The 20697-nt window shown below is 49.5% G+C and overlaps 1 protein-coding gene across 7 annotated transcripts in view; it reads right to left on the reverse strand.

Moving 5' to 3' along the window:
• Nucleotides 1-20697, reverse strand: part of ARHGAP22 (Rho GTPase activating protein 22) — a 270307-nt gene that overhangs the window by 82957 nt on the left and 166653 nt on the right. The window contains exon 1 of one of the 7 annotated variants that reach the window (XM_065551606.1): nucleotides 9381-9459. The exons of 5 other annotated variants lie outside the window; for them this stretch is intronic. Coding sequence is in view for 1 of the 2 variants with exons in the window: in XM_065551602.1 (XP_065407674.1) it covers nucleotides 6878-6929 (52 nt within the window). In the remaining variant the exon portion in view is untranslated. Of the gene's footprint in view, nucleotides 1-6877; nucleotides 7173-9380; nucleotides 9460-20697 lie in introns of those variants that run through there. One more of the 7 variants, XM_065551602.1, reaches the window with a different exon arrangement.

Here is a 20697-nt window from a genome sequence, read left to right on the forward strand (position 1 = left end):
ACGCCTTTCAGAATCCCTGGGGGCTAGGAGTGCTGAGCTCTGCCTCTTGGCCTCCCTCAGCATTGCAGCGGCCGATCATGCAGAATCCAGCAGTCAGGATTTGGAAGGAGTCGAGGGTCTCCCGGTATTACGTTCCACCTAAGGGCGTCTGTCAGGCTGGAGTTTTTACATTTGTTTCGAATGAGAAGGGCCAGCCTAACAATCCTAGAAAGTTATTCCCTGCATCCACAGAGCAGGGACGGCTCAGGGAGCAGCAGCAAGGCAAACTTTACCCAACCCTTCTAATCTCAGTCTGGGCCTGAAGGCACATTTATATAATGGAGGTACAATCGTCTCCCCCCACCACCATTAACAGTAAGGGTCCTGCTCTGCTTCATCCCCCAGGTCCGTGGGGAAAACAGTGAGGTAGAAGGGACCTGGGCGATCCAGCCTGGAAAATAATGCCCCAACCCCATGAGTGCCACCTGGGACCTTCATAGCAGCAGAGCTCGCATTGGTGTTCGGTTGCCATTCAATCACCAGCCCAGCTATCCAAGACAATTGATTGCTCTTGTGCTGTTGGCTGGACTGGTACTCATGTTGAATCGCAATAGCCGTAGCCTTTAGTCCCCCTTCCCAAGAGATCATGATGGGAACAGCAGCTGCTCCACGATTCTCTTGAGCTCCAGTCCTGGCCACCCTCCCCTTCACACACCAGAGCTCCCAAAGTAGTGGGCTTCAGCTGGCTGAGCAGCAGAACCAGCGCTCACCTCAGTGAAATCCCCCCACACCCACTTCCTTGCACATAAACACCCCTCTGCACACACAAGGGGAAGGGAACAACCGGGCCATATCAGTGAGGGAGAGAGAAGGGTGCAGTTGAGAAGGCGGAGCACAGGCCTAGGAGCCAGGACTCCCCTGTGTCCTTAGAGATGAACACTCAGTGCCTCCAATCCCTCGCCCACATGGTGGGGACACTGGGAGCATCCAGCATCAGCACTGCGATTTGGAGTGGGAATCACTAGAACTTCTGAGGCCCTGGCTCACCACTCCTCCCAACTAGCAGCCAGAGCCTCTGCCATCAGCAGCAGCCCCATCACTTGTCTAATGCACACAGCATTTCCCTGTCAGACCCATTTGCTGAACAAGAGTGTGTCCGCAACATGAAAGAGCACAAGTGAACGCGTCCCCTCCTTTTAAAGGAGTGATTGTTTTGCTTGTCTGGCTAGGAACTGAAGCTGTGCCTTAATCGTCCGACTTTGAAGTCCTATAAATTTACAGCTGCAGCAGAGTTGGAATCACTTGGCAATAGAAGATGCATTATTAATTTTCTGAATTGAGGACGAGGAAACAACATCTTCGGAGAAGATGAAACATCTTCTCCCTTTGGAATCAACAGACAGGAGAAAATCAATGAGGATTTTCATGATTTTGACTGTTGCAGGGCCCCACCCTGAAATTTCACCACTCCTACCGACTCCAGTGGGGATTGCAGGTGCCCAGCATCGCTCAGGATGTGGCCCATGTTACAGTGCTGCAGGTATACACGGGGCTGGACAAGAACATAGAGACAGAGGGATCTTGCCCCAAAAAGCCAGCAAATACTGTACAATTCATTAAACTGCTCAGGCAAGAGACGGCAGAGATATTATTGCTGAGGCTGGAGCTCTGAAAGGTTGGAAAAAGAAGTTGGTTTTAATGGCAAATTGCAAAGGGGAAAACATTGTTACTCTTGGCATTGACAACGCCTATAGTGGGGCGTTTGTGTGTAGCTGGCAGAGGCTGACAGGAGTTGAGATTGGCTGGGATGCCAGTGAAGTGTCACTTTCTACCTGGCCAGGGTGAAGTAGCTGGACCCCTGAACTGTGTGTTTCCAGACTCTCTAATGCTGGCAGGTTTATTGGTGCATGCTACAGAGGCCTAAAAACACACTGCCGGGTGGAATCTATGGGAAACAACGCCCCCTTTCTTTATTCACCACCCATGACTGTTTGTCGGAGAGAAGGCAGCAAGAAAGGGCCCTGTGCTTTTGGGCTGCGGTTCCCCTATAAGGAGGGAAGGAGAGATGCTCCATGCACGGGAAATGGCAGCTAAGTCCAAGTGGGAGCAGAGGCACAAAGCCAAGAGCAGGACAAAGACAAAGGGCCTGATCGCAAGAGGTACATAGCGGCCCTGGCTCCTGTCACAGCTGGGATCAGGCCCAAGGATAGGAGAGATGTGGAATTGCCTAAGGGAGCAGGGGAGATGTAGGAAGAGATGAGAGCAAAGTTCACCATGGGACATGTACACACTTAAGTACAGTTTAGAACTTCACTCACAAAAGCCCTGGAAAAAACATGCTACAGGGGACAACTGGCTATCTGATAGGTCTGAAAATGATGTAAATGTAACAAATTGTCGAGTGGATGTGTTTCCAGTGGGGTTCCACAGGGATTGGTTCTCAGCCCTAAGCTATTCCACATTTTTAACAGTGACCTGGAAGAAAAGATAATATGGTCACTGATAAAGTTTGCAGATGACACAAAAATTGGGGGAGTGGTAAATAATGAAGAGGACAGGTCACAGATAGAGTGATTGGGATCGCTTGGTAAATTGGGTGCAAGCAAACAATATGGCTAAATGTCAATGTAGCCCTCTAGGAACAAAGAGGGTAGGCCATATTTACAGGATGGGGGAACTCTGTCCTGGGAAGCAGGGACTCTGAAAAAGATTTGGGGGTCGTAGTGGATAATCAGCTGAACATGAGCTTACAGTGTGATGCTGTGGCCAGAAGAGCCAATACAATCCTGGGATGCATAAATAGGGGAATCTCAAGTAAGAATAGAAAGATTATTTTATTTCTGAATTTGGCACTGGTGCAACTGCTGCTAGGATCCTGTGTTCAGTTCTGGTGCCCACAATTCAGGAAGGATGTTGATAAATTGGAGAGGGGGTCACAGAATAGCCACGAGAATGATTAAAGGATTAGAAAACCTGCTTAATAGTGACAGAACTCCTTGAGTCTCTCTTGTTAGACTAACAAAGAGAAGGTTAAGTCTGGAAATACCTACATGGGGAGCAAATATTTAATAACGGGCTCTTCAGTCTAGCAGAGAAAGGTCTAACACCATCCAGTTGCTGTAAATTGAAGCTAGACCAATTCAGACTGGAAATAAGGTACAGATTTTTAACAGTGAGGGTAATTAACCACTGGAACAATTTACCGAGAGTCACGGTGGATTCTCCATCCCTGACATTTATTAAATCAGGATTGGATGTGTTTCTACAGGAGCTTCTCTAGGAATTACTGGGGGGCGGTTCTCTGGGCTGTGTTATACGGGAAGTCAGACTAAATCATCACAATGGTCTCTTCCTGCCTTGGACTCTGAACTCTGCCCTGCTCCCCAGGAATGAGCCAGATGAGGTCGGCTGGCCTTCTGGCTGAGGCACTGGAGCAGGACATAGGAGAGCTGGATTTAATCCCTGCTCTGCCACCCACTCCCTGTGTGACCCTGGGCAAGATCCCATCACAGCTGGATCAGGATCCAGGGGTCTTCCCTCCGGCTCCAGAGAGGACTGACCTTTCCAAGGCACAAGACATCTCCCCTCCCCCACCCCCAGCTTGGTATTGACAAGGTTGGCTTCTTGCCCTGGCCATTCCCAGGCATGGGGGATGGTAGCTGCCACCGCTCACTATAGATGTTTCTGCCCAGAGGTTTGAGAGCAGCGAGCGAGGACAGACCCAGTGGAGCCGGTGGTGACGCTAGCTTTAATGCAACCACACTTTTGACACAAAGCCCAGGGCACTTTAGAATCGTTTAATGCCTTTTAACAACCACATTTATGTCCTGGAACGAGTGGCAACCTCCTGCCTCAGACGGCAGTAAAAGCCCTTTGCTATAAAAGTGAGTTCTGGAGGGAGCAGGGCTGGGAAGCACACAGGAACCGGATGGAGCTCCTCAACACTGGCAGGAATCCAGCTTCCCTCCAACACCACTCGTGATGGGGCAGAGGGACACCTAACTAGCCGCGAGTAGGGCAGCAATGGGCTCTCACATGGTGTTTTGGTGACTCCTCTCCAGGAACTGGGGCGGATGAAGGCAGACCAGGATGGGAAGAGGATGAATGAGCAAATGGAGCTAGTTTGGGTTTGGGCCCAGCGATGGGTGAGTGATGGGGGGTTCTGATTCTTCCTGTGCCAGGTCTCTAAGCAGGGGCTATTCTGAGCAATTGTCCTGATTACAGAGACTGATGAGTTTGTGCACTCGACGCAGAGAGAGGAATCAGGGGTCGGCCCAGGAAGGATCAGAGCACTCGCATGCCCAGGAAGAGGCGTTTGGGGTGCTGTTTCCTGAGGATTTGCACAGCATTACTGACTCACTGGGTACAAGAGTCCTGCATTGTTGGCTGAGCCAGCCGTGGCAGTCCCAGAAAGCCTGAGGTCACAGCCAGCCCTGCCACACGCAGGGGACCAGGAATGTAACAGCTAATCTCAGCTGCCAGTTAAATACTCAGGCTATGGCTACACTGGCGCTTTACAGCACTGCAACTTTCTCACTCAGGGGTGTAAAAAAACACACCTCCGAGCGCAGCAAGTTATAGCGCTGTAAAGCGCCAGTGTAAACAGTGCCCCAGCACTGGGAGCCGCGCTCCCAGGGCTGTAAGCTAATCCTCTCCTGGAGGTGGAGTACCTGCAGCGCTGGGAGAGCTCTCTTCCAGCGGTGGTACGCGACCACACTCGCACTTCAAAGTGCTGCTGCGGGAGCGTTCCCACAGCAGCGCTTTGAAGTTTCAAGGGTAGCCATGGCCTGAGTGTTTCCTTGCAATGAGCCTGGACAACGTATTCAATGCTGCAAGCCCATTGCCTGCCACTAGCTCTTCCCAATGATGCCAGGTTAGTCACAGCGTCTCACAGCCTCCCAGGGCTGGGCTATGGGGCCAGTAAAACCACGTCCATTGCTCCCTAGACTCTTGGGAAGGAACCAGGAGCCACGTGGAACCAGGGCAGGCAGGGAGCCTGCCTTAGCCCCGCTGTGCCAACAACCGGACTTTCAACGGCCAGGTCAGCAATGCTGACCGGAGCCACCAGGGCCCCTTTTTGACTGGGCGTTCCGGTCGAAAACCGGATGCCTGGCAACCCTACCTCCATGTCTGGGAATGCTCACTGTAACCTCCCTGAACCTTGGCTCCCATTTTGGTGAAGCAGGCTGGGATAAACTATCCTACAGCGGAGGGGTGCAGATTGTTCCCAGGACCCTCTTCTGGGCATTCACACTCACACACTGATAAAGCAAGAACCTGGATCAAAACACTTACTACAATTCAGATCAGAATTTGACTGGAGTAATTCCTCCCTCTCTCTGTGGCTTGTGCTCACTGCAACAGTCAACGTGAGTGACTACACTGCAGTCACTCCACTCCAGCTAGCCTAGCTCCCGGGAGAGCAGCCACTCTCCCCCATGCCACCCCACCCCACCCCCAGACTGTAATTCCAACTGATGCATCCCCACTGCATCACTAGCTCCAGTGTCAGCAGCACTCAGATTTCATCCTACCCCCTTGATGGGCCAGACAACCCGAGTTTAAACCAATACTTAACTCAAGCTAGAAATGTGTGTGTGAGAATGAGAGTCAAGCTACAGATAAAAGTCAAGTGATAGCTCCAGATAACAATGCAGATGGAAAGCCTTAACACACACACATGCTCTCCCCCTCTCTGAACAGGACACCTTAAAAGCTTCCTGAATTCCAAGAAATATATATTGAACAAAATTGGATCCCCACAAAATTTAAAGTCATCCCTAAAAAGTCAGCCAATGGCAGTAAGTTTGCTTGGTCCAGACTGGTTAATTCTCATTCCTTGACTCCACTAGTTCTGACTGCACGGTCACCTATTCCACATCAGCCTGATAGGAAAGACAGCTTGAGGACATGACAATTTTCATGTTCAAAATCCTTTGTCCAACTTTAAATCACCTTTTAAAATCCACGATTCTGCCTCTGAGTTTCACCCTAGAGCCAATGTCCATTCAAGTGATGGATCCTGCGGGATCACATGGGGATGAGTGTGGTATAAATGCTTAGTTAGGTACCTAAGACAAATCTTTGGGAACTAATGGTTGATTCCCTACTATGAGAAATCACTGCTGTTCTCCTTATTGAAGAACTCGCATCCAGACTGATGGCTAGATAACCACTGTCACAATACAGAGACAAGCAGCGGAATGAGTCAAATCCATTTTTAATGTGATTTCTCATGGTGAAGACTACAGCCTTGTTAATTTTTACAATGCTAGAAGCAAGTGGTTCTCAAACAGCTATACATCTACCTGAATGCAGAACAATTACATTGCTGGGGAAGACACAGACAGCCATTCTGAATGCAAACATCAACACAGCCACCCAAAAATCTGTGTACAACCATGAACTCATGTCTCCCAAATATAGGGAAGGTGCTTGGAGGAAATGTGATTTTTTCATTTTGTGGTGTTGTAGGTTATCATCTCAATCCAGAGAAACAAGCAACTCCTTTTTGTTAACACAAATGAAAATGCTAGAGAGTGTTATCCCTGTCCAGATGCATAGCTAACTTACATGAAAAAGACAAAAACAGAACACACACCATATGGGTTTTTTGTTCTGAAATAGAAAATCAGTCCATGTAGCAGAAAATGCATGCAGTGTTTACAGGGTTAAACATTCTTCTGATTAGTCGGCTTTACTGAATGTAGAAAGCATAACAACAACACATACGATATCTCAGATCAAAAATGCACAGAGCAGAATAAAGCCCCCTTTGCTAACCAAACTGCTGCATGCATAGCTCCATTCCCTCTGCATGTTAATACAGGATAAATCCTTTCCTGTGATTTAAAGTAAAACACACAACACTGAACACACCAAAAATATCATGACTTACCCTTTCGGAGACACTTGCTTTTCTTAAGATATTTGGCAGTGAAAAATGGCATAGCTGCAATAGCAAGGTTTCAGCCAAAGCTGACCTTTTATTACCAAGTGCTAAGACCAAAATGACTGGACCAAAGAGAGAAAGCCAATTATTATACCAGATCTTTAAAATGCTCAATGATGAGCAAAGGGAATTCAGAGTGGGGTAAAGTATGTCAAGTTGCACGGTGGGGATTGCAGATATCTTTCTGCTCATTAGCACTGCTGTTCGAGTTATTTAAAGTGCGCTCAGGGGAAATGAGGACAATTTCCATGACAATATGTACAGTATCATATAAGGAGGAAGCATTTTTTCAGGCAGAACTTCTGCATTACTCAGCTGCCACAGCAACCAGCAGTATGTTGAGAAGGAAAGAAAGAAGGGGGGAAAAATCCATCAAGTCTGGGAAGGGTAAAAACTGAGCCAATTAACCAGGTCTTGTCCCCAGTGGAAAATGCTACCACACACCTTCATACTAGCATACCGGGATATCCTCCTGTTTGTTCTTAGCAACCTCTCCAAAAAGGAAACATTGTCAAGTGCTGAGAGTCAGCCAATTGATTCCTGGCTCTGCTACAGATTTGCTCTGTGATCTGGGACAAGTCAATTCACCTCTTTCTGCCTCAGTTTCTCACTCCTTTAAAATCGCAGTAATAATACCACCCTGACTCATTTAAATGCTGTACTGCTTAGTTCATAAAGGGCTTTGAGAATCTTGGGTGGAACACAATATAAAGGTACAAATTATGATAAATAATAAATCCGTGGTGTTTGCGCTCCATCAGCATGTCTGGTTTTTATTGCCAACATTTACCCTTCAGAATAAAATGCCACGTAGTGTATCTTTTTCCTTACTCACCTACATCCTCTAACTTTGTCTAGGACTCATCTATGTGATCAGTTAGTACGCGACATGCCGGGGTGTGAATGGACCACACACTAGCCTGCCATGCGTTCACTGGCCATGTGGTCTCTGCTACCATGCACTAGAGTTCCCTAGAGCTTTGACGTACTCCTGTTTCAAAGCACACTATGTCAAAGCATACAATATGACTTTTTAGCGTGTTGTAGCAGCATCCACTGGGCCAGTGCGTTAGTGGCAGGTTAGCGCATGATACATTCGCACCCTGTTTTGCTGAGCATGAAATGGCCAGGTAGACAAGCCCTAAGAGATTATCATCAGTACCCTCACCATCTCCTCTACTTCCCTAGAGAACTTCATGGAGCCCAGAGCTGGTTTGGCACCCTGGAACCTAAAGTCTTCTATTTCCACACAAGAGAGACAGCACACACTGTGGCAAGGAAAATACTCCACCCATGTGCTTCTCATTCACTGGACTTACTGCCTCTCTTTGGAGTTCAGCTGCCTCCTTACGTCACAGGACGCAGTTCAGATGCAAGGAGCAGCAGCGTGGCCCCGTGAACAGAACACAGGATTGGGTTGGGAGATTTGGATTCTGTTCCTGGCAGAGTCACTGTGTGCCTAGGGCAAGCCTCTTAGCTTCTCCATGCCTCAGTTTCCCCACCTGTAAGAGTGAGGAGAGACTGATACCCCACTTTTATAATGAGCTTTGGGCTCTTTGATGAAAAGGGCTAGATAAATAATACCAAGAATTAGCATTTCCAGGGACTGTTCAATCCTTGGCCTCTTGGATAATGCTATTGCTTGTACTAATTCTGTCACCATTACCTCATTGCTACCCTGGTGAATACTGAAACCAGTCACCTGGAGATGAAAGGATCTGTGTAACCCACTACCAACCTTCACAATCATCACTGGCCAAATTCAGCTTGGGTTTAATGCCCTGGATGAGAAGTCACTCCCTAGCCTGGAAAGGCAGGAGTTCTGACTGAAGCCTTCCCAAATGAGTGACAAAGCCCACATACTGACCCATCTCAGGGTAGGCAGCCAGTGTCAAGGTTTTTAAAATCAACCTGCTCTTAGTACATCCATATTTTATAGTGAGAGCGTCATAAATTCAAGGTCCAAGGTCCTAAGAAAACCCAGACGATTAGAGGTGCTCTGCCCTTTGTTGGAAGATCTTCCCGCTGTTTAGCAGCTTCCGCATCTAGGAGGAGCCCAGGTAGTTCAATGCAGTGCTGAACAGGAATCTGTTGGATTCACTATACTGGAACAGAGCATCAACCTTGCTAGCTGCTGCTCCTGGGAGTTGCTGATACCTCAGGCTTCCCAAGCTGAAAAATCCAATTTTTTAATCAGTAACCACCTCTAACTGCGCCTGTTGCACTCAAGGTCAGACCGTGTGCAATGGTGGCCATCTATCCTCAGGCCAGGAAGGACCAGGCCCAGAATCTGGCCAGGCTCTTTCCCCAGGGCTCCAGCTTTATCTCTTCCACATAAAAGCTAGCACAGCACATCGATCATCCCTTTCCCCTAACCAGGATCTTTTGCAGGGGCCTATCTATTCCCTGCAGGTTTCCACTCTACAGGCCGCTTGCCTGAGAGTCATACCCTGCTTCAGGGTCTGCCACAGGAGCCAGCCTGCTTCCTTTCTCCCCTCCCAGGAGCTTCCTACTAGAGCCTCCTTGCTGCTGACAGCTCTCTCCTTAGCTGAGCCCCTTGCTGGCTTTTTTAATCACCTAATCTCTAGCTGATCAGTCTCAGCCTGGAGGCAGCTGATCCATCACCAGCGAAGCTGGATCCAACTCCCCTTAATGGGTAAGCCATTCTATGACAGGTGATGATGGGGATATTGGGATGGGGAGGCGTGAAGAGTTGTCCATTATTCCATGAGTCTCTGTCTGTCCCCATTTCAAACCGGGAGCTATGCCCTGGTCCGTTACGTTCCCTCACGTACAAAGAGCAAAGCGGTGCTTTCAGACACAATGATCTCTATTTTAAATTATGAGAACAACAAAACAGGAAAGAACAAAAGTAGTCTCCTCGCGCAAGAGAGCACAGAGTGTGGTTTCCTCTGGCACTCTGCACTGGGCTTTGAGAACAGGAAGCCTGCTGAACTGTGCACACAGAATGCCTAGAAAATGTAAAGATACAGCACACATCAAAGAGCACCAGTTTCATAAAGCCCAATACACACAATCTATGTATGGTACTTATTACTGTAGTACTTGAGCCCCTCAATCTTTTCACATGTATTTATCCTCACAACACCTCTCTATGGGCTACTACTATCCCCATTTTACAGAATGGGAATTGCAGCAAACAGAGATTAAGGCTATGTTTCCACTAGAAACACTGCAGTGTAGACACTTGCTATTCAGCATAGAACCCCTCCCTTTGCTGTAGTTAATCCACTTCCAAGAGGTGGTAGCTAGATTGATGGAAGAATTCCTCTGTATACCTAGCACTGTCTAAACCCAGGGGCTAGGTTGGCTTAACTACATTACTCATGGGTGTGGATTTTTCACACTCCTGAACAACAACATAGTTGGATCATTCTAACTTTTTGGAGTAGACCTGGCCTAAGTGACTTATCCAAGGTCACCCAGGGAGTCTCTATAGAGCATGGAACTGAACTGAGGTCTCCTGAGTCCCAGGTTAGTGTCCTAACCACTACACCTCACCATCCTTCCTCCAGTCAGGTGCTGCCTTTTCTCTCACTCCTCCCCACCCACAGCCCTGCCAGGCCATGATTAGTAGCTCTCCTTTTACTTCCCCCCCTGCCCTCCTCCTTTTTTAGGTTTAATGGAGGGAGATTTCTTTCCTCTAAAATGAGAATTAAATCCAAACCTTCCCTTTGGCAGACACAATCCAGTGCAGATGCCTCTTCCCACAGATGGCTGGAAACATTTTTGGGATTTGCAACACCTCCCCACCACGACCAATGTGTTTACCTTAGAATCAGGCTATTTTAAAGAACTAATTAGACCATTTCTCTGCAAACTTCACTCCCAATCCCCACGCCTCCTCCTCCTCCTCCCTGCTGTCACAGCACAGCACTTGGGGAGATTCAGAGAACAAAAGTACAACTATAACTTCCCCTTTATCCTTTGGCTTCTTCGTCACCCCATCACTGCCTACTATCCTCCCACACAGCAATGCAGCAGGTGGGACTTTTGCTGGAGAAAGCCATCTACAGTTTACTCCCTGCAAAAAAGTTCAGCTGAAACCACAGCAACCAGAAGGGAATTTCTCACCCTGCACTTTAGTCAGGGCCAAATTTAGACCTATTTCAGGTTCTAAGGACCTGTCTTTCCAAGGATCTATTACCACACGCCCCCTACACTTGCCAGCCAGAGGGCCTACCTCATGTTCCTACCTGCAGCTGCATCTGACGCTGGATCTAGCGGGCAGAAGCTGAATTCCTGGAGTTACCTCCACACCCCCCATTACTGTTGCACCGCTTGCTTCCCAGAATGGGGCACCACCCTGAGATTTCCAGAGAGAACCTGGTTTGTCTCCATCAAACAAGAACAGTCAGCCATCACATACATTTAAATCAGGACAATAATATACACACACTGTCTGTATATACCACTGTAAGGGCCATGGGCCTGTGCCCTGGGGAGTGGGAGTTATACCTTGTGTCTATTTCGTTTGCGCTGGCGCAGCTGTGTACTTCCAACAGTCTGACATGCCAGCAATCATGTCAGAAACACTATTCTGTTGAAATCTACAGGCTTCAGGGAAAGATCTGAACTCTGAAGTTTACCCCCCTTGTATGGGCTCCCCTTGCTGATCACCGATTCACTTAACAGGTGCCACAGGTGTTTTTAGAAAGGGCTCCATGTAACAGAAGTCCCTTGGGATCTGAATATCTCTGTGCTATGTAACGGGATCACATGGTACCATCACTTCAGAGATTTCAAAGCACCATTGGTGACGAATCCAGCCCCGCTAGCTCTGCGGAGGGGGTTAAGCACAATTGCCCCCCATTTCACAGATGGAGAGCCTGCTGCACACAGAGCTGACATTATTTGCCTAAGGTTATGTGGTGAGTTACTAGTGAGCAAGGAACATAACTGGGGGAGGTGGTCTCGATTCCAAGACTCCATGCTGTAACCGCTACACAAGACTACTTCACTGCCTGAGAGGAAGAGAGAAGTGGCTGATTGAGATAGTGGTACAGACATGAGAATTATCCCCATCCATTATAGCCACTTGGTTGCACCCACACATGGGAATTTTTCACTGAAACCCAGCAGTGTGGGACTTTCTGTTGTCATCTCCCGCTGTGCAAAGTGAGTGTGAAAGTCTAGGCACCAGGCACTGGAGAATCAGGCCTGGGATTTTTACATCTGAGCAGCTCCATAGCTAGGCAATGTGTCCATATGCTTCTCCTCGCTGACTCATCTTCCAACCATTACCACAGCAGGATGCAAATCAACTGAAGAGGAAGGGAGAAGAGTGAAGATGTGTGTGTGTATGTTGGGGGGGGCAGGGGACAAGTGCCTCTGTTCCCCAGCAACAAGGGCTTATAGTAGGGTTCCCCACTTTCTAAATAGCATAAAACCGAACACTGTATCCCTGCCCCTTCCCCGAGCCCCCCCCCACTACATTGCCCCTCCCTCCGTGGCTCGCTGTCCCCCACCCTCACTCACTTTCACTGGGCTGGGGTAGGGGGTTGCGGTGTGTGAGGGGATGAGGGCTCTGGCTGGGGTCCGGGCTCTGCGGTGGGGCTGCGGGGGTTTAGGGTGCAGGAGGGGGTTCCAGGCTGGGGGGTGGGGCTGAGGGATTTGGAATGTGGGAGGGGGCTTCAGGTTGAGACAGGGGATTGTGGTGTGTGTGGGGATATGGGCTCTGGGCTGGGGGTGTGGGCTCTGTGGTGGGGCCAGGGGTGAGAGGTTTGGGTTGCAGGAGAGGGCTCCAGACTGGGGGTGGGGCCAAGGGATTCAGAGTGTGGGAAGGGGCTGTGGGTTGGGGTGAGGGCTTTGGGTGCTGGCTCTGAGGTGGGGCTGGGGATGAGGGGTTTGGGGTTCCTGGCCAATGGGAGTGCGGAGATGGTGCTCAGGGCAGGAGCAGCACACAAAGCCCCGTGGGCCCCCCCGCCCTGGAGCTGGACCTGCTGGCCGCTTCCGGGGTGCAGCGCAGTGCCAGACAGGTAGGGACTAGCCTGCCTTAGCCCCGTAGCACCGCTGACAGGACGTTTAATGGTCTGGTCAGCATTGCTGAGCGGAGCCACCAGGGTCCCTTTTTGACCAGCGTTCCGGTTGACTGCAGACTCCCTCTGCAGTCACCCTAGCAGCTTATAGGGTGACTGCAGAGGGAGGGACAGAGCCTTTGAAGCAGGATGCCTGGTAAAGGAGTGGCCTGCTTGGCAGGGTACATGCTGTGTGAAAGGGGCTGAGCTAAATGAGCTCTGAGACAGCCATGCAGCAAGGCTCCCCCTGGCCTGTCATTCAGCAGCCCCCCCCCCCCCCGAGGCATATGTTATTGAATGGAATAAATGTATGCACTGGGGGGGGGGAAACGAGGGAGGGGAATCATTTGCAAAGATTTCTCATTGTCTGAAACTGCCAAATAATTAGCAATCTGCAGGGTTGTTGCAGCCGCATTGGTCCCAGGATATTAGAGACCCAAAGAAGAGCTCTGCGTAGCTCAAAAGCTTGTCTCTTTCACCAACAGAAGTTGGTCCAATAAAAGATATTACCTCACCCATTCCAATAATTTGCAAGTGTCTTCTAATTGTACTTAGAGGTGTTTTTATAACCTGTGCAATAATCTTTGTGTTGTACACATTACATTTCAAAATCAGGATGGCTTTACTCTGTAGTTATGTATACAGGGCGGGCTCTAACTTTTTTGCCGCTCCAAGCAAAAAAAAAAAAAAAAAAAAAGAGTGCCGCCCTCCATAGTGCCGCCATAACACACACCCTCAGCACCGCGACGCCATCCCCTCACCCCCCCGCGGAGCGCCACGCCGCCGAACACACCCCCCCCAACCCGAACCCCCCCGCTGAACCCCCCAGCCCCCCGCAGAGCACCGCGCCGCTGAATCCCCCCAGCCCCCCGCGCCGCTGAACCCCCCAGCCCCCCGCAGAGCACTGCCGAACACACCCCCCCGCGGATCGCCGCCAAACCCCCCAGTCCCCCCGTGGAGCACCGTCGAACACCCACCCGTCCCCCGCGGAGCGCCGCGCTGCTGAACCCCCCGCCGCCACACACACACCTCCCGCCGAGCCGCCAAACACCCCCACCGCCAAGCTGCGCTGCCAAACACCCCCTCCCCGCGGAGCGCCCCGCCGCGCTGCCACCCCCCCCCCGCGGACCGCCGCTGCTGAATCCCACCCCCCAGTGTGCCCCGTGCGCCCAGCCGCCAAAACAAAAACAACCCACCCCACCCCCAGCGCCGCCTGACCAAACCCCAAAAAACAACCCCTGAGCACCTCTCCCCCCGCCAACCCAAGATTGGCCGCCCCTTATCAGGTGCCGCCCCAAGCACGTGCTTGGTTGGCTGATGCCTGGAGCCGGCCCTGTATGTATAAATAGTATTGATAGAACAAAAGAATCTCAGACTCAGTTAAAAAACTACTGTGACTACAATATACTTCTGGGAAGCCTGGATCTATATGTCCTTACCATTGCCTTGCAAACTCCTGCTCACTCATTTGCCTGGGGCAAGTAACTGTTTATGAAAGGCAAGTGAAATAAAATATATATGTTTTTAGCATCATTGATTCCAGCCACTGTGATTGAGATTATGTCTGGACTTATAAGAGTTCATAGCCATTTAGAAAGGCTGCCTTATTGTGTTATTGGTGTGTAACAGTTGTAATTTACTAGGGCTTCCTTATAGCAATGCACTGCGACTCAACAGTGAGTGACATACTTGTGTTTCTGATCCTGCAAACAGATCCACACAGTCGGAACCCTGGCACCTGTGTGGCTCCAGTAGCAAGCCTGGGACCTAAGGTCTGCACTGTTCCTATCTGCATCCATGTGGATTCATGACCGAACTCCCAAAGCCGGGTCCCCATGGGCACAGAGTAAAACCAGGGATACAGACAATTTTGCTGGTTGTTCCAAAGTCCTGGGTGGAGATCTAGAGGGCATTTTCAGGACACTGGGGCTGGGATTTATGGGAGTTGGGTGTCCAAATCCCCAGAATTCCAGGGGGATTCCTAACTCCCTTAGCCATCTTTGCAAAGCTATCCATCTGAAAACTGGAATTAAAATTTTGGACTAACTCCTGTCCTCCTTATTAGCATCCCACTGACATTCCTGGGAATTTTCCCTGGATAAGGACAGAAGAAATTGGCCCATATTTTTTTAAAGCTTTAAAGAAGAAAAGCAATGTAAGACATTCCCCAGGACAGCCCCCCTTTGCTTTCTTTCACTGCCTAAGGCTCCCTAAGATGAAGAAGATGATGTGTTGAAAACCCCTTTGATACCGAAGATTTCTAGTGTGTGAAGTGCATTTAAAATTTCCAGCCAGCATTTTTATCTTGATCTATATTTAAATGGTGTGTTTCTAAATGAACAGTGACAAGCTAAAGTCTATTCTCCTCCTGCAGAATCTGGCTTCTACAGTATGGCTAACCCCAGACATTCCAAAATCTTGAGTCAGGCCCCCAAAATCATGAGAGTGTTTTTATTTCCCTGATAGTTTGAACCTTTATGGGGTCATGTTTTCAAGCTTTTCTCTGGAACCAGGAGAACTAAAAACCTTACTCTCCAAAAAAAGGTATTCGTAGTTAATAACATGAGTCCAGGAGCTGGGGCTTTAAGACAGAAAAAAGAATTGGCTATGCTGTTTCTAAGTTGCCTTCTGACCACTCCCTTGCAATTTCTGTGGATTCAGCTCTTGGGGAGAATGTACTAAAAGCAGAGTTCTGCCCAACCTGCAACTTTTAGGTCTCAATCCAGATCTGAACTTTTCCTAGGTCTGGACAGGGTGCTGCCTAGGCAGCTGCCCATTCGTCAAGACAGGCCCCACCAGAAAGCATAGATCTGGATTCTGTTTGAGTGGTTCACATCAGGAGGTTTGGTTCAGACCCACTGATAACTGAGTGATGTACTGAGGAAGCTGGCTGCCCTGACCACCTTCCCATTAGTGTATTGTGTTCTCACTAGTGCTGCACTCCCGTGTCCCCCTAGAACATCTGGGGGCATATGCCAGGGTTCTCTGAACCAAGCCGCTCTGTGATTCTTTCCCAGTGAATTGTGGGAGAACCTGTGTGTCCTTCTGGGCACCTGGCGGGGGGGGGGAGGGGAAAGAGAGGAGAATTATGGGCAGGCATTATGGAGGGCTATCAGCACTGAGTGGTTTAGCCTGCATCCTCAATGCAAAGTGGGCAGGTTACCAGCCCAGGCCTTAGCCTATGCCCGCAGCCAGGCCACCTAGCCCGAGTTAAAAACCATCACCACATTCCGCTCAGAGAGTTTTTGTGTGGACGGGAGGGGACTTGAGGACAACACCCAACTAAGATCCTAGGCTAACTCTGCAGTGAAGACAGCCTTAGAGTTGCCCTATGGGAATAATAAAGGGAAGGTGATCAAAATAAATAAATAAATAAAACAAACCCACACCCACAAAGAATAGCAAGATGCAAATCAGCCACACACTGAATTTCAAAGCTCTTCTTAATTCTGGTCTCTTCCTGTTTCTGTAGATGCCACAGGCAATGCTCCAAGCCGTACTGATGAACAGAGTTCTGATCACATTGTTAGTCTCACGCCCGCACGTATCTAACTTCTTCGAGGGCAGTTCCTTTGTCTCCAATGGTTGCTGAATTAGCGGATGCGATCGCACTGAAATATCAGAGCCCTGCTGGATCATTTTGTTAATGCATTTACATTTTCACATCCCTCCACTGGTTCCAGCTGGGGTGGAGACAAAGAGATTGTGCAGTATTTAAGTCTCATGAAAAAGCAGGAGGCTGAGGAAATATCATAAAGCATGTTCTTGGGAGATTTCCAAACCAAGCAGCTTCCTTGATGTTCATCAAGGGTTAAATTGCTATTCTGCTCTTGATCTGCTCCTGATGGCGTGGACTGCACCCTCCGCAAGTTTGCCGGTGATGCTAAACTGGGAGGAGTGGTAGATACGCTGGAGGGTAGGAATAGGATACAGAGAGACCTAGACAAATTAGAGGATTGGGCCAAAAGAAACCTGATGAGGTTCAACAAGGACAAGTGCAGAGTCCTACACTTAGGACGGAAGAATCCCACGCACTGTTACAGACTAGGGACCGAATGGCTAGGTAGCAGTTCTGCAGAAAAGGACCTAGGGGTCACAGTGGACAAGAAGCTGGATATGAGTCGACAGCATGCCCTTGTTGCCAAGAAGGCTAATGGCATTTTGGGCTGTATAAATAGGGGCATTGGCAGCAGATCGGGGGACATGATCATTCCCCTCTATTCAACATTAGTGAGGCCTCATCTGGAGTACTGTGTCCAGTTTTGGGCCCCACGCTACAAGAAGGATGTGGAAAAATTAGAAAGAGTCCAGAGAGGGTACATGTCACTGCTTCCGGCAGCTGCTTGAGGTAAACGCCACCTGGAGCTCACACCTCTGACCCACTCCCCAACCACCTGCCTCAGCCCTGATCCCCCTCCTGCCCTCTGAACCCCTCGGTCCCAGCCCAAAGCACCCTCCTGCACCCCCAACCCCTCATCCCCCCCCCCCAGCTAGAGCCCTCACACCCCCCTGCCTGCCCCAGCCAGAGCCCTCATTCCCCCCCCAGCCCAGAGCCCCTTTTCGCACCCTGAATTCCTCATTTCAGGCCCCATCCCAGAGCCCTCACCCCTTCCTGCATTACAACCCCCAGTTTCGTGAGCATTCATGGCCCGCCATACAATTTCTATACCCAGATGTGACCCTCCGGCCAAAAAGTTTGCCCACCCCCCATTTAGGGTCAGATTGCCAGCTGGTGAATGTAGTTCCGTTGAAGTCAATGGATCTACACCAATTTACCCAGCTGAGTACCAAGCCCTTCGAGAATACAGAGGGCAGCATCTCAGTTTCTGATGTGTTATTTTTATTTCTTTAATGCAGTCCCTAGTAGTAGGATGCCATAGTTTCCCATCACTGCCTTTAGGGCTAGGCGGTAGGCAGTTCAGGAAGGAATTGAAAGAGTCACTCATATACCAAGGATAGAAAATAAACCTGTGCTGTCTCAATATGAATATTTCAAGGAGAATGACCACCTACACCCTGGGCAGACCACAGGGAGGACAGAGAGAGGGCCAAAATATTAATAGCCTACTCCAATATTTCAGACCCACTACCTCCCTAATGGTATCTGATGGCCTTCTCCAATAGATCAACATCTTTCTGGTACTGAGCGGGCCAAGATATTGCCTCATTGTCTAAATTCCTTATTTTGCTATTCCCCAGCCCCCCCTCCAGTAGAGGCTTTCCATTTGGAAGCTGCGCAGTTTCAGAGAAGTCTGTATTTTGTCGTGCAATTCACAACTGGGAGCCACGGTTGGCTATTTTAGGGTATCGCTGAACTTGCCCATGCAGGCAGGCAATGTGAGAATGCTTCCTGAAGTCACCTCCTTAGGTCTTCCTGGAGATGCTAACTAGAGTTATGGGAAGGAGGAACTTAACCCAGGTTGCTTCAACCCTTGGCTGTTGGACTGGTGATCCACATACAATATACAGTATTATTGGCAATTTAACTGTGTAGACCAGGTCTGCAGCTGCTGGGCTGTTCCTACTGGCCCCTGCTGCCAATTGACTCAAAGGGGCCATTGCAGAAGTTGTGGATTGCTAGAAAGGACTTGTCACAACACTTTCCACCCAGCTCCTTATTGTGCCAGCCTACAGCGGTTTTAGGCTATGTAAGGATCCCCGTTGGGTAGGGCCTGTCAGGAACAGGGCCCTTGGTGCAGCAAGGCTAAACAGCCAGCATACGGCCCAGGATTGGGACCTGTATTTTCACAGTACAAAAGAACCAAGGGGCCCGAATTAAGACTGGTATTACCAGACTTTTCAGTGCTGAACCACGTAGCCTTAGTGTTTTGTATTAATAGGTGCAGATGGTAGCACAACCTGTTCTTAAAGTTGCCTGACACATCCTATTAGAATACCTTGTTTTTAGATGCTCATAACTTTGCCAAACTTTAACCCTTCAGGCTGGAATTTTCCATGCTGGGTGTCTGCCTCAGGCTGAACTGTTTTGAAAAGTTTCAGCCAAAACCATTCAGCCATTTCTGAGAAGAAGTGAAAACACATTGTTTTGCCATTAAAATAATTCTGGTGACCTTTTCTCTGAAAAACTCTAGGGGCCTCCATGCTTTGGAGCACGGGCTTGAAAGCTGGCAGGAGGGTGGGCCTTTGCATCATGGATGTGGTATCCCTGTGAAAATCTGCCGAAATTTGGCCAAATTATAAGCCTGAGAGAGAGAGTGAGTGTGTGCGCGCCAGGGGGGGGGGGGGAATTAAAGCTCACACATGCTCAGTAGAGACTTAAAATCAAAAGATTCCATCCTTGCCGAGCAGGTGCCATTCCGCCCATAGCTCCTAGTGCTCACCAGACTGTGCCTGAGCCATCCCCACACAGCTACTGACACAGAGATACTCCAGCCCAGGACAATGGGGCAAAGCTGGACTTCTCCTGTAATGGCTACTCCCAGCTGCTCTGGGCCAAGGTGTGGCTGGGCACTGGAACTGAGTGGTAGGGAAGAGAGACAGGGACTGGGCAAGGAGACTGGGAGCTGTGAGGAACTGGAGAGTGTGGGTGGAAGAGTAGTGGAAGAGCCATTGTCGGGGAAGAGACAGATTGGATGAAGAGCTGGGGGAAGATGAACTGGGACTGGCTGGGCAAGAAGACTGGGACTGGAAGTGGGAGGAGAGAGATGGAGACGGACTGGGAGCCCCAAAGGGAGAGGCACCTAGAATCGGACTTTCCAAAGTACTTATTATATAGCACTTGTCATGTTCAGCTCCCATTGATGTCAGTTGCAGCTGAGAGTGCTCAGCACTTCTGCAAATCAGTCTCAGCTGGGCACCCAGGAAATGAGGAACACACTGTTTGTGACCACATGTGAACAGTTTGGTTTAAGTCACTTTCCCAGCATTAAACAGGAACTTTGTGGCAGAGGCAGGGATAGACTCCTGTTCCCCAGCCCTCAACTGCCTTAACCACGAGATCATCCTTTCTCTCCCTGCAATCCCCGGCTTCAGTCACTGCACACCTCTCAACTTCTGCAATGAATGAGGCAGGGGGCCTACAGACGACAGTCTCCTTCACTGCACAACGCTGGTTCATCATCTTTTCTGTGCACTGAATGAGACAGGGATCCTGTGGGAAAAAATAGCATGTGATCATGTCATTAAAGATTGTATCGTAATACATGCATACGAGGGGGCTGAATTAATGTTGCAGGGGGAAGGTTAATTCTGGCATTTCCTAACTTCTGAGTGCTTCTCTTGGCAACCTTAGTATTCTTTTAATAGGGGTGTGTGAGTGAGTGTGAGAGAGTATAACAGATCATAAAGCACCCCATTTCTAATGCCCTCTGGGATCCTGTGGGCTGAGGGGTCATATTACAGCAAGTACTCTATGTTTATATTAAAACTACCTAAAAATCAAGAATGCATTTCATAACACAAGGATGATATGGTTAAATGCTCATTTCGGCAACCGACATTCAGAGGTGCCGACTTTCTAATGTGCTGTGCTCCCCCCTGCTCTGCCCCAGGCCTGCCCCACTTCACCATTTCCACAAAGCCCCACTCCTTCCCTCCCCCGAGCACACCCCACCCTCACTCCTCCCCCTTACTCCCCAGTGCCTCCTGCATGCCACTGAACAGCTGATCACTGGCACGCGGGAGTCACTGAGGGACAAGGGGGAGGCGCTGATCAGGGAGGGTGCACCCACCATGTTTCCCCCTCTCCCCATGGGTGCTCCAGGGCCA

The sequence above is a fragment of the Chrysemys picta genome, chromosome 7 (genome assembly GCF_011386835.1).
Source record: "Chrysemys picta bellii isolate R12L10 chromosome 7, ASM1138683v2, whole genome shotgun sequence".
NCBI classification, from domain to species: domain Eukaryota; kingdom Metazoa; phylum Chordata; order Testudines; family Emydidae; genus Chrysemys; species Chrysemys picta.